General features: G+C 38.2%; 1 protein-coding gene across 4 annotated transcripts in view; it reads right to left on the bottom strand.

Annotated features, from left to right (window-relative positions):
* USP33 (ubiquitin specific peptidase 33) overlaps positions 1–13,582 on the bottom strand; it is a 64,972-nt gene that overhangs the window by 18,723 nt on the left and 32,667 nt on the right. For 2 of the 4 annotated variants that reach the window (XM_030825158.1, XM_030825161.1), the window contains 8 exons: positions 11,491–11,631; positions 9,199–9,311; positions 7,894–8,066; positions 7,701–7,795; positions 7,042–7,075; positions 4,027–4,072; positions 3,301–3,481; positions 859–985 (listed from right to left, as the gene is read on the bottom strand). In XM_030825158.1, coding sequence (XP_030681018.1) covers positions 859–985; positions 3,301–3,481; positions 4,027–4,072; positions 7,042–7,075; positions 7,701–7,795; positions 7,894–8,066; positions 9,199–9,311; positions 11,491–11,631 — 910 coding nt within the window. The remainder of the gene's footprint in view (positions 1–858; positions 986–3,300; positions 3,482–4,026; positions 4,073–7,041; positions 7,076–7,700; positions 7,796–7,893; positions 8,067–9,198; positions 9,312–11,490; positions 11,632–13,582) is intronic. The other 2 variants (XM_030825159.1, XM_030825160.1) reach the window with 1 other exon arrangement.

Here is a 13,582-nt window from a genome sequence, read left to right as displayed (position 1 = left end):
TAGGTCTTGGGAATTTCAAGAGAAATATACTTTGTATTATCCACCAAATACATTATATACCCATAGGGATGAAACTGTATCTTACCTACAGATATCCACATAACTACTGGAACACAGTAAGCATTCAAATGTTTGTTAATAAGATCAAGGTAAATAATTAATCTGCTTCTGTTTCAGAAGCTAACATCTTCTTTTATAAGATGCTAAAAAATACCAAATATTTTTATAGTAATACTTTCATTATTAGCTACTTTAGGAGAAAATTTGGTACTTAATTCAGACCATCAATGCCTAATTTTTAAACTAAACCTAATCTTTCTTTCTTTTTTTTTTTTTTTTTTTTTCAGATGGAGTCTCACTCTGTTGCCCAGGCTGGAGTGCAGTGGCGCAATCTAGGCTCACTGCAACCCCCACCGCCGGGTTCAAGCGATTCTCCTGCCTCAGCCTCCCCAGTAGCTGGGATTACAGGCACCTGCCACCACGCCTGGCTAATTTTTGTATTTTTAGTAGAGACAGGGTTTCACCATCTTGGCCAGGCTGGTCCTGAACTCCTGACCTCGTGATCCACCCGCCTCGGCCTCCCAAAGTGCTGGGATTACAGGCGTGAGCCACTGTGCCCGGCACTAAAATTAATCTTTCTAAAACAAAATATATCCCTTTGCTCTTCAAGTAAATGATTTAGCATTTTCTGAACAAAGAATCATTCTACATATACAGCCTTTTACTGTATTTTACTGTAATGAAATAGGAGGAAAACAATTTCTAATCTTGACTCAGCAATCCATTAGAATGTCTTAGAAGTCACTGATAAGCCCAAAATGTGAGATGCCCTTTCACATCTATAGTTATTTCCATTACCTATAGAAAAGAACGTAAGCTTCTGCATTTTGTACAGTAGATTCTGAAACTTCAGTGACACTCTGATCATCAAATTCATACCAGAGATTATTTAGATTGTTTCGGCAGTAGGCTATATAGTGTCCACCTGAATTTGAGGGAAAAGAAATCATTACACTAATACAAAAACAACAGAAGAAAGGAAGATAAACTTTTTATATTTCCTTCCAGTGCCTAGCACAGTAGCTGGAATATAGGAAGAACTATGCTTGTATTTTTTTTCAATTTGCATACTTGCCACCATTCCCTCATCACCTTTTGACAGAACATGTAATTTTTTAAATTTTTTTATTTTTTAAGAGACAGTCTTGCTCTGTTGCCCAAGCTGGAGTTCAGTGAAGGGATCAAAGGTCACTGCAGCCTCAAATTTCTGGGCTCAAGCTATCCTCTTGCCTTAGCCTCCTGAGTAATTGAAACTACAGGTGCACATCACCACACCCAGCTAATTTATTTTTATTTTTTTAGAGATGGGGTCTTGCTATGTTGTCCAGGCTGTTCTCAAACTCCGAGCCTCAAGTTATCCTTCTGCCTCAGCCTCCAAAGGTGCTGGGATTACAGGCATGAGTTACTAACACCTGCGGGGGTCTGTCCCACAGACCCTGACCCAATGACGGATGAATAAAGTACACTGACACAGATATTCTGCTTTGCCAGTCTGGCTGAGCATCCGGGCCACTTACATACTCCAAGAAGAGTGCTGTAAACAGTTGCAGACAGCAGCCTTGACCAGCCAGTGAGACTCGCATTTATTCAGTACAGATTAATTGACAAAGCTTTGAGTCAACACCACTAGAGGGTAATTGACATTGCAAACCTCCCAAGTAGAAAGCAATTAAGAACCCGGTAAACCAAAGGTTAGTCTTAGGACCACATGGGTAAACAAGCTAGTTAGATAACCTCCCCACATGCCTTTGTTTCTACTCTACTTTACTTAACTAAGGGGACAAGGCTGCCTTCAGCCAAGTACTACATGTAAAAACTCCCAGCCCTCCAGAAGGGTTTGTGTATATTTTCTATAACTAAAATTTTCCCCACCAGCCTGACTGAGCCCCCACAAACACCCAGCTATTAGAAAACATATTCTTCTTTTTTTTTTTTTTTTTTTTCTGAGATGGAGTTTTGCTCTTGTTGTCCAGGCTGGAGTGCAATGGTGCAATCTCAGCTCACTGCAACCTCCACTTTCCGGGTTCACGCGATTCTCCCGCCTCAGCCTCCCGAGTAGCTGGGATTACAGGTGCCCGCCATCATACTCGGCTAATTTTTTATATTTTTAGTAGAGATGGGGTTTCACCATGTTGGCCAGGCTGGTCACAAACTCCTGACCTCATATGATCCACCTGCCTTGACCTCCCAAAGTGCTGGGATTACAGGTATGAGCCACCACGCCCAGCTAGAACACATAATCTTTTTTTTTTTTTTTTTTTTTTTGAGACGGAGTCTCACTCTGTCGCCCAGGCTGGAGTGCAGTGGCGCAATCTCGGCTCACTGCAAGCTCCGCCTCCCGGGTTCACGCCATTCTCCTGCCTCAGCCTCTCCGAGTAGCTGGGACTACAGGCGCCCGCCACCACGCCCGGCTAATTTTTTTGTATTTTTAGTAGAGACGGGGTTTCACCGTGGTCTCGATCTCCTGACCTCGTGATCCACCCGCCTCGGCCTCCCAAAGTGCTGGGATTACAAGTGTGAGCCACCGCGCCCAGCCTAGAACACATAATCTTAAAAAACCCAGTATAAAAATCATGTTAGGGCCAGGCGTGGTGGCTCACACCTGTAATCCCAGCACTTTGGGAGGCCGAGGCAGGCGGATCATGAGGTCAGGAGATCGAGACCATCCTGGCTAACACAGTGAAACCCCGTCTCCACTAAAAATACAAAAAAATTAGCTGGGCGTGGTGGCAGGCGCCTGTAGTCCCAGCTACTTGGGAGGCTGAGGCAAGAGAATGGCGTGAATCCAGGAGGTGGAGGTTGCAGTGAGCCAAGATTGCGCCACTGCACTCCAGCCTGGGCAACAGAGCGAGACTCCGTCTCCAAAAAAAAAAATCATGTTAATGCCTTATTAACTGTATACAATTTTCAATATTGGAAACATCATAGTAAAAATATTTAATTGCATAAAATTGTCTGACATTTTTAATAATTAGCAGTAACATCTGTTTTTAACGTTTTTTCTTTTATTCAGATATTATTTAAAAGATTAATTAGGATGTTTATTTTTTTATTTATTTATTTTGTAGAGATGGGGTTTCACTATGTTGCCCAGGCTGGTCTCAAACTCCTGGCTTTAATTAAGTGATTCGCCCACCTCAGTCTCCCAAAAGGCTGGTATTACAGGTATGAGCCACCACGCCCAGGCTTATTTTAATTTTTTTTTAAATCTGGGAACAACTGTTAAACCTATATACTTACTACTTGCAGTTCCATGATGGCAAATGACTGACAGAAGATCATATGTCACAATTTGAGCTGGACTATCCTTAGCAAGAAATGGCTGAAGATCCAAGCCTTCTAGCGGAAATGAAACATGGGTACTGATTTTGGTGGAAAACATTAGTTCATGTCTGAATCTTTTAAGGTGGATGCATAAAATCTAAAAGAGAATAAAATTCAAAACTAATTTGTCAATACAGAAAACAAAAAGCATTATAACAGGTAAAACTTAGTAATATTTTTATTCAACAAGCAAGAAACTGAGGTGTTCAATCAAAATACAATTATAAAGTTTAGATTTTTATTTAGTTTTAAATGCTAGATAAAGAAGTCTACTCAATATATACTGAAGTGTCAAGGTTAAGTATTAATCTGCAATTATAACCTGCTTCCAGAGATGTTAAAAATATGGAAATGGTGAAACATGGTACTTTCTAAGTTCACTGCTATTTGTTTTTCTAATTTTACACTTTAAACCTGGCAAGATCCTGCAAGTATGATTAAACTTTGTTCAACACAGCACATTGTTAAAGGGCACTTACGGTATTTAACTCAATATTTTAAAACTGAATAATCTTAAAAAGGCATGCATAGCAATCATTCAATTCTTCAACCAAGCAAAGAGAATTTATTACTACATTTTGTTACATCAATACTTTATGTTCCTATCACACAATATAAGTTGAATTAAAATAATGCCCATACCTCAGGAAACTTTTGTACTTTACAAAACTTTACTCCATTTCTCAACCTAAGGGGAGAAAAGAGAAAATCAATTAGTCTACAAAAAAACTTAGTATATTTAAATTTGCAGCAAAACTCTTTTAGAAAATGCAGAGATCCAGCCTGGCAAACATGGTGAAATCCCGTCTCTACTAAAAATACAAAATTAGCCAGGCATGGTGGCACATGCCTGTAGTCCCAGATACTCGGGAGGCTGAGGCAGGAGAATCACTTGAACACCACTTGGTGTTTGCAGAGAGCCAAGATCGCACCATTGTACTCCAGCCTGGGCTAGAGTGAGATCCCGTCTCAAAAAAAAAAAAAAAAAAGAAAGAAAGAAAATGCAGAGACAAAAGATATCAGACTAGAAATACTTGCAACTGAATTATGTTACCTGTATACATTAAATATCTTAATCAAAACACTGGAGTCCCTTATTGTAAAAAATAATTTTAACCGGCCAGGCGCAGTGGCTCACGCCTGTAATCTCAGCACTTTGGGAGGCCGAGGCAGGCCGATCATAAGGTCAGGAGATGGAGACCATCCTGGCCAACATGGTGAAACCCCATGTCTACTAAAATACAAAAAATTAGCTGGGCATGGTGGCACACGCCTGTAGTCCCAGCTATTCAGGAGGCTGAGGCAGAGGAATCACTCGAACCCAGGAGACAGAGGCTGCAGTGAGTCAATATTGTGCCACTGCACTCCAGCCTGGCAACAGAGCAAGACTCCACCTCAAAAAATAACAACAGTAATTTAAACCAAGATATCAGTAATCAAAAATTTAGAGAGTTGTATAACTCTTTGATGAAAACTGTTTTGTTTCAACAAATGTGCTACTGTCTATGGTGTGGCTATCCCTTTAAAACATCTAGATATTAAGTAAAACTAGATAAAGCAAAATCTCAGTTTTATAAAATTTGTAGTTCAAGTCAACATATCAAACTCTTGGCCAGGCACCATGGCTCACGCCTATAATCCCAGCATTTTGGGAGGCCGAGGTGGGCAGATTGCCTGAGGTCAGGAGCTTAAGACCAGCCTGACCAATATGGAAAAACCCCATCTCTAGTAAAAATACAAAAATTAGCTGGGTGTGGTGGTGGGCGCCTGTAATCCCAGCTACACGAAAGGCTGAGGCAGGGAAAATTGCTTGAACCCAGAAGGCAGAGGTTGCTGTGAGCCAAGATCATGCCACTGCACTCCAGCCTGGGCGACAGAGCAAGGCTCCCTCTCAAAAAAAAAAAAAAAAAAAAGTCTTGGCCAGACACAGTGGCTCATGCTTGTAATCTCAGCATGTTGGGAGGCCAATGTTGGCAAATCGTTGCGAGCCAAGGAGTCTGCGACCAGCCTGGGCAACATGACAAAACCCTATCTCTACAAAAAATACAAATTAGCCAGGCATGGTGGCATGCATCTGTAGTCCCAGCTACTTGAGAGGCTGAGGCAGGAGGATCGCTTGTGCCCAGGAAGCTGAAGCTGCAAAGAGCTGTAATCATGCTACTGAATCTTCGGCCTTGGCAACAGAATGAGACTATGTCTCAAATGAAAAAAAAAAAAAAAACTTTATTCTTACATGTGTAAAAAAAGATAAAGGATGCTTATTATTAATAATCAAAATTAATATATATTTGACAGATCTCTACTCTGAATTTGGAGGTAGATGCAAGGTTGTTTTCCATCTTCACTGTTATCTTTTTCTTAGTATGCTTTGCTTTACAAGGAACAATCCCTTTCCAAGCCAACTTCCTTTTCAGCAGTCAGCTAGGGCTTCGAGAACAAAGTGATACTTTCTCCAAAAGTAGAAGTCAGCTTTTTCATCTTTATCAACCAAATAGTATACCATTCCTTTCTGTCATGTCATCATCAGTTGCAGATCAATGTTTCCTTGAGGTTACTGCCAAGAACTAGAAGTCTGTATTATCCCAGATCTTATTAGCAAGTCGTTGTATTTCTATTACAGAGATTGAGAAGAAATTTCCAGTTCACTTTGCCTCACAAATAGTTGCTTTTCACCAAGTCTTCCAACACTTTTTTTTTTTTTATACTTTAGGTTTTAGGGTACATGTGCACAATGTGCAGGTTTGTTACATATGTATCCATGTGCCATGTTGGTTTGCTGCACCCATTAACTCGTCATTTAGCATTAGGTATATCTCCTAATGCTGTCCCTCCCCTCTCCCCCCACCCCACAACAGTCCCTGGAGTGTGATGTTCCCCTTCCTGTGTCCATGAGTTCTCACTGTTCAATTCCCACCTATGAGTGAGAACATGCGGTGTTTGGTTTTTTGTCCTTGCGATAGTTTACTGAGAATGATGGTTTCCAGTTTCATCCATGTCTCTACAAAGGACATGAACTCATCATTTTTTATGGCTGCATAGTATTCCATGGTGTATATGTGCCACATTTTCTTAATCCAGTCTATCGTTGTTGGACATTTGGGTTGGTTCCAAGTCTTTGCTATTGTGAATAGTGCCGCAATAAACATACTTTTTTCTGACTTACCACTAAGAAGCATTAAAAGTCTAAATTGATTACAAGACAGAAAAAGGCAGCTGGTAGTAGATGTAAACAAAATCAGACTTTAGCTGTCTTTCTCATCTGCCATCGTTAACAGCAGATAACATCAAAGTTGGTATAACCTTTAGGAATTTTATGCAGATCTGAAACTTTGTACCTTTCACTTCCTGAATCTAGCCTGTTAAAATGGTAATTCAGAAGAAAATATTGCCTTATTTAGGAAAACGTTTTATGCAAAATCACATACAGATTTCATCCCTCAAAATATACTCTCTCACATCTTAAATAAGCCTATTAAATTTGTCAAATTTTTACCTCTCATTTGTTTTACAAAACAGCTAATCTCTATTATTACTAGGATAAAGCTTTCTGGCCTATATTTTTCTAAATAGAGTGGCAAATTTAACTCCACAAACCCAATTCTAAAAACCAAGAAAAAAACACAACATGCAATTAAAAGCACTGTCAATGTCACTTACTTTTTGCATTTTTCACAACTGTACATATTGTCACCTGCAAATAAAACAGATCTGGCATTGGTTTCAAATTAACAGCAAATTGCTTATTATGGTCCTGTAATTATTTGATTTTGCTCCATGCTGACCTCCCAGCACAGTAAAACAAGGTTCCCTTTTTTTAATCTATGCTCATTAATCAGGTTACTGTTTACCTTCCCCTCCCTTAACTCCTGCCAACATTGAAGACCTACCTCAAATAATATCTTTTCCACTTATTCATTGAACAAAACTTACTGACTGCCTGTCATATGTCCAAGCAAGGTGCTAGACACACAAAAATAGTGAATGACCTTAAATGATATGGAGTAGTTCACAATTACAGACACATAAATAAGTCCATTATTTTGGTTGAGTTTGCCCTTCTATGGATCTCAGAATAGCTTTAAAACATTTCACTTATCATTTGTCTTATACTACAGGAATTCACATGAATTCCTTCAGGATGTGATTTTTCTTGTTATATTTATATTATCAAGGTAGACACTAACCGAATGCCAATATGTGAAAGTACTATTAAGCTGTCTTAAAACTTAGCTTTTATGAATACATTTTATTATTTAGTCCCACTAGTATTTTAGATTCACCTACAAAAATTTATCCATAGATATTATATTTCTTACCTTTTAGTTCATCTCTGGCAAAGAAAGCAGCAAGACAATCTTGCAAGGTTACTACTGGACCCCAAAACCAGCTAGGGACACATGAGACAACAAACCTGAAACATCATTGATAGAAAAAAAAGGAAGTGTTCTGCCAGTACAGCAGAAACAGCAGTTTTAACAATCATGTAATACAAAGAAAATAAATACATACCTCTTCACATATTCCATGAAAAAAGCTATCCACCCTTGTGGAGCATATGCTTCGCCACATGATCCTGCTTTGACTATAGAAGTTGGATGACTTGATGAATGCAGCTTAGCAAGGTCTTCCTTGCCAGGAATTGGCAAGGACAGATCTTGAAAGGTCTCGAGGGTTACAGATACCTAAAATTGTTTTGTGTTTTAAAAATGGGACGAACATAATGCAGCAAAACATTTCCAAGGTTAGATTTTAGACTCTAAAGATCAAAGCATGTTTAAATAAGCAAAAAAAAACAAAAAAACAAACAAAAAAACACAAATTGAACTGCTTTCATAGTCATAATAGCAGAACAAAAAACAAAAAACACTTGCTCTGTATCAGGTATCTTCACATAAGCCCTGTGCAGTAGCTATTAGCATCCCCATTACAATCACAGACACTGCAGCATTAAACACCCCAAATCCAGCCACTGCATCTTGAGGTCCAAACTCTTAAGCACTATTGTATTTACTTTTGAAAACTGACCTTTGATGGTAGTTTTAAAATGTTTTTTAAAAAGGGTGAGACAAAATCTGGCATCTAATTTTAAATAGCTAAAAACATGCGTGATAATCCCACTTAAATATTTAGTACCAAAATAACCTACATTAAAATGACCCTATTGAAAGTTCTTAGATTTGACTCGAGATTCTAACACAATAATTGAAATCTTCTTTTTGTTTTTGAGATGTTATTTCATATTCATCATTGCACTAAAGTAAAACTGCACTTAAGAAAAGCTCAAAGAAACTCTGAAGGATTGAAGTGTTATTAAAAAATTCATGATGATTTTAATGTATGCCTTTGTTATTGTCTACAAATTTGACACTACCTTTAGTATCTGAGTCCCATCCTAAACATGGAAAAATATTTACAAACCATGTATGACCAAATGTAAGAGATACATTCACAGCTTTGTACCTGTGAATATCAACAGATTCCCAGTATACAAATTTCATCAGCCTGGGAGAATATGCAGGTATTACCAATTCTTGTTGCTAAGCAACTTCTCACCTTTATATGTAACCAAAATAGATGACGAAGGATAATATGTGCCTGTCCAGTGATGGCTCACCATCCTTTAAACAGGATGCTGCTACTTCCAAAAAAGTAAATTCTACACCTAGAATCAATCTGTATTGACGTAAACACAATAAATGCATGTATGATCATCAACAGCAAAGAGAAGGAATTAAACTTTTCACATCATCTTGTCACATTTTTAAAGATCATTTGACAGGAATTTTCTGTGTATTCTAATACCCTCATACTCACCCTGTCACAAGTCAGACACTGCACTGAACTAATGATTGTTCCATCAAATATGTCTGAAATAACACTTCTGTATTTCTTGTGCTGTTTTTTTCTCTTTGGAGATGCAGACTGAGCTAGGATTGAAAAACATTAAAAAAAAAATCAAAGCAGCTTCTTTAACATTTTTCTCTGGAATCTTTTTTTGTCTTGTCAATCTTACTTGTATATGATCTCTAGAATCCTTAAACTGTAAAAATTACTGTTAAAAAGGAAATTTTCAAAATACTCTTCAAAAGAGCATAAATATTAAAAAAACAAAAGAAACTAAGCAGACAAGGCTTAAGATGTTTGTTGTTGTTTTTGGTTTTTTTGTTTTGAGATGGAGTCTCACACTGTCACCCACGCTGGAGTGCAGTGGCACGATCTTGGCTCACTGCAAGTTCCGCCTCCCGGGTTCATGCCATTCTCCTGTCTCGGCCTCCCAACTAGCTGGGACTACAGGCGCCTGCCACCACACCCCGCTAATTTTTTGTATTTTTAGTAGAGACGGGGTTTCACCATGTTAGCCAGGATGGTCTCGATCTCCTGACCTCATGATCCACCCACCTCGGCCTCCCAAAGTACTGAGATTACAGGTGTGAGCCACCGCACCCAGCCTGTTTTTTTTTTTTAAAGTATAAATGATCCTTGACCATCATAAATGTACATATGAGAAAATGAACAAAATTCTAAATTAGCACAAAATCACAAATGCTTCATCACTGGGATGTTTACTTAAATGTTTTACAAGTCAAAAGAAGAGGGAAAGAGGTTAGAAAGTGAGGGAAAGATGATGAAAGTCATCATCAAGCTAAAGATGAAATAGGAGGGGTTCAGTCTCCCTATCCTGACTTGAGAGCAATTCTGTTTTCACTTATTTGTTTTTGTTTCCAAGTAAGGCTTTATTTGAAGAAAAGATTCTATTATTTAAAGTTTTTAAGAGTTCTTTATATATTTCTGGATACATGTCCTTTGGTAGCTATATGATTTATAAATACATCCAACCTTATCTTTCCATTCTCTGAATGTCCTTTGTCAACAAAAATTTTTAATTTTTTTCTTTAATGGATCATGCTTTTAATGTCTTTAAGAACTCTTTGTCTAACCCAAGGCCATGAAGACTTTCTCCTATGTTTTCTTCTAAGAAAACGTCATACTGGAACTCCAATATATACCTGGAAGGAATACTAAATGGTAGACACGCTGGTAAAAAGTGTGGCAGTTTAATATAACTGTAAGGATTAAACAAACACAAAACCCAATAACCCCACTTCTAGGTATTTGTCCTAGACAAATGAAAACATGTTCTTACAAAAACCTACACATAAATTTTAGAGCAACATTATTCGTAATCGCCAAAAATTGGAAACAATTCAAAAGTCCGCCAATGAGTAAGTAAATAAATAGTGGTATACCCATAAAAAACGAGATATTAGGCCAGGCATGGTGGCTCACGCCTGTAATTCTAGCACTTTGGGAGGCAGAGGCGGGCAGATCATGAGGTCAGGAGTTTGAGACCAGCATGGCCCATCTCTACTAAAAATACAAAAAATTAGCTGGGCATGGTGGCACACACCTGTAGTCTCAGCTACTCGGGAGGCTGAGGCAGGAGAACTACTTGAACCTGGCAGGCGGAGGTTGCAGTGGGCCAAGATTGCACCACTGTACTCCTGGGCGACGGTGAGACTCCGTCTCAAAACAAAACAAAAAAAAAGTAAACATTACTTGGTAGTAAAAGGAACAAACTATTTAGACATGCAGTAACATATCTGAATTTCAAATGCATTATCCTGAGAGGCAAATCTGTTTCAAAAGACTACATATGAAAAGATTTAAAAAAATCAAAAGACTACACACTATATGATTCCATTTATATGACATTCTAGGAAAAGGCAAAACAGTAAGAAAAGAGGATCAAGGGTGCCAGAACATAGGAACAGAGAGATGATCTGATTACAAAGTAGTACTACGCAGGAATTCTTTGGGGTGTTAGAGCTGTTCTGTATTCTGTTTGTGGTGGTGGTAACAAGAATCTATGCTGCAAGTGTTAAAATTCATAAAGCTCTACACAAGAAAAAGCAAATTCAACTGTATGTAAAATTTTAAAAGCAGAGTACCAACACACAAAATTTTTAATCATGTCTATGTAAAATTACACTATCAATTTTAAAAGATCAAATCATATTTCATAATTAACACTTTATCAAGTATCAAAACCATCATTTTAAACTAAGACCCCAAGACAAAAGAGACTGAATAAGAGAAACGTTTTACCTTTTTTGTGTGGTGGTGCCAATCCTGGCCACAAATTGCCTGATTTAGGAGGGCTTGCCGATAAACGTGGATTAACACCTTCATTTGATGGAAGGATCTGTGGTGTAGACAGGTCATTCGAATGGACATCAGTGATATATTCTGTAAGATTTAAAATTTGCATTATTACCTTAAATAGTAAAATTATTCTAACTGTCCAATAATGTTAAAGGTTTCTTAATTTGGTATTTTGAACACAATTCATGTTAATAAATGTCAAGTTAAATACTTAAAAAAGTGCTTACTAAGCAAAATAACAGTAATCTTCTACCCAGAAATCCAACTAATTTTTGTTTGTTTGTTTGTTTGTTTATTTTGAGACAGAGTCTCCCTCTGTCCCCCAGGCTGGAGAGCAGAGGTGCGATCTCAGCTCACTGCAACCTCCTCATCACGGATTCAAGCGATTCTTCTGCCTCAGCCTCCCAAGTAGCTGAGATTACAGGCATGTGCCACCAGGCCCAGCTCATTTTTGTATTTTTAGTAGAGATGGGGTTTCACCATGTTGGCCAGGCTGGTCTCAAACTCCTGGCCTCATGTGATCCACCCACTTTGGCCTCCCAAAGTGTTGGGATTATAGACGTGAACCACCATGGCTAATCCCAACTAATGTTTATAACACACTACTATTACAGGCAGTTTAGGAAGTGAGCAGTGGAAATACAAAGCCAAAGAGGATCTTGTTTGTCCAAATATAACATTAAAAAAAAAAAAAAAGAGGCTAGGCTGGATGGCTAACGCCTACAATCCCAACACTGGGAGGCCAAGGTGGGAAGACTACTTGAGCCCAGGAGTTCAAGACCAACCTGGGCAACATCATGAGACCCCATCTCTACAAAAAAATCTAAAAATTAGCTGGGCATGGTGGTGTACGCCTGTAGTGCCGGCTACTCAAGAGGCTGAGGTGGAAGGATCACTTGAGCCCAGGAGGTTGAGGCTGTGGTGAGATGTGATCATGCCACTGCACTCCAGCCTGGGTGACAGAATGAGACCCTGTTTCAGAAAAAAAAAAAAAAAAAAAGATATTCAGGACAGTTTTTTAGAAGTTCTAAAACCATGTGAAAGAAAAATCGATTATTCTCCCAAACTAACATAATAATCAAAATCAAGAAATGTAGGTATAATCATAAGTTATTTTATTCTTACTGTAATAAAAAACACACCACTTCATCAGGAAAGAATCTTTTTTTAGAATTAAATTATAAGATGAATCAAGAAAATGTAAGAGCTACCTTGATTGTTTGCTTTGGATTCCTAGTGCCTAACATATTCCAGGGCAAGGGAATGTGCTCAGTAACTATTTGAGTGAAGAAAAGAGAATCGTTCATAAGAGATTTTGAAAGGGGATGTACTCAGAAATTTTTCCAGATAATGCAAAATCATTTTTCACATAGGCATTTCTCAATATTTCAACCATGACTAAATCAGACGGCATAATATTGGGAGTGAAAAAACAACTCACTCTAGGACTTTCTGAAGGGAATAAAGTTAATGAGATTTAGATCAGGAGTTGGCAATTTTTTCCTCCAATGGACCAGAGAGTAAGTATTTTAGGTTTGTGTGCCTTACAGACTTCGCCAGATTTTTTTCATCAAGCCCTTAAAATACCTAAAAGCTCAGACTCCTGATTTAGGTCATCCCCTTGTTACTATGTATAAGAACAAACCTGTTACAGAGCAATAAAAGATGAGTATGTCCCTAGTCAGGCTTAACTGGGCTTTTGACAAGAAAAGCCTGGACAGCAGTCAAAGCTGTCTTTCAGTACTGATACCTGACGTATTTATTCACTAACAACTTCTACACAAGATCAGTATAGTTAAGGAACCTAACACTCCTAGTCTTCCTGATTAGAAAGCATCTGTGCACTTTACGCAAGTGAACCACAAGTCTTCCTATAGTTAAGAATATTTCTCAAGAAGAAATTTTGGATTCATTCAAATACCTAAATAAATTGTTTAGTTACTCTCACTCTTCAGTAATTACAGAAAATAAACTTTTTTACATTACATGTCTGCCACTTATTTTAAGATCACATAATTTGAACCTCTAACAGCCC

The sequence above is a fragment of the Nomascus leucogenys genome, chromosome 12 (assembly GCF_006542625.1).
Source record: "Nomascus leucogenys isolate Asia chromosome 12, Asia_NLE_v1, whole genome shotgun sequence".
NCBI lineage: Eukaryota > Metazoa > Chordata > Mammalia > Primates > Hylobatidae > Nomascus > Nomascus leucogenys.
The sequence above is the reverse complement of the archived record's forward strand: the minus strand, read 5'-3'. Positions and strand labels throughout refer to the sequence as shown.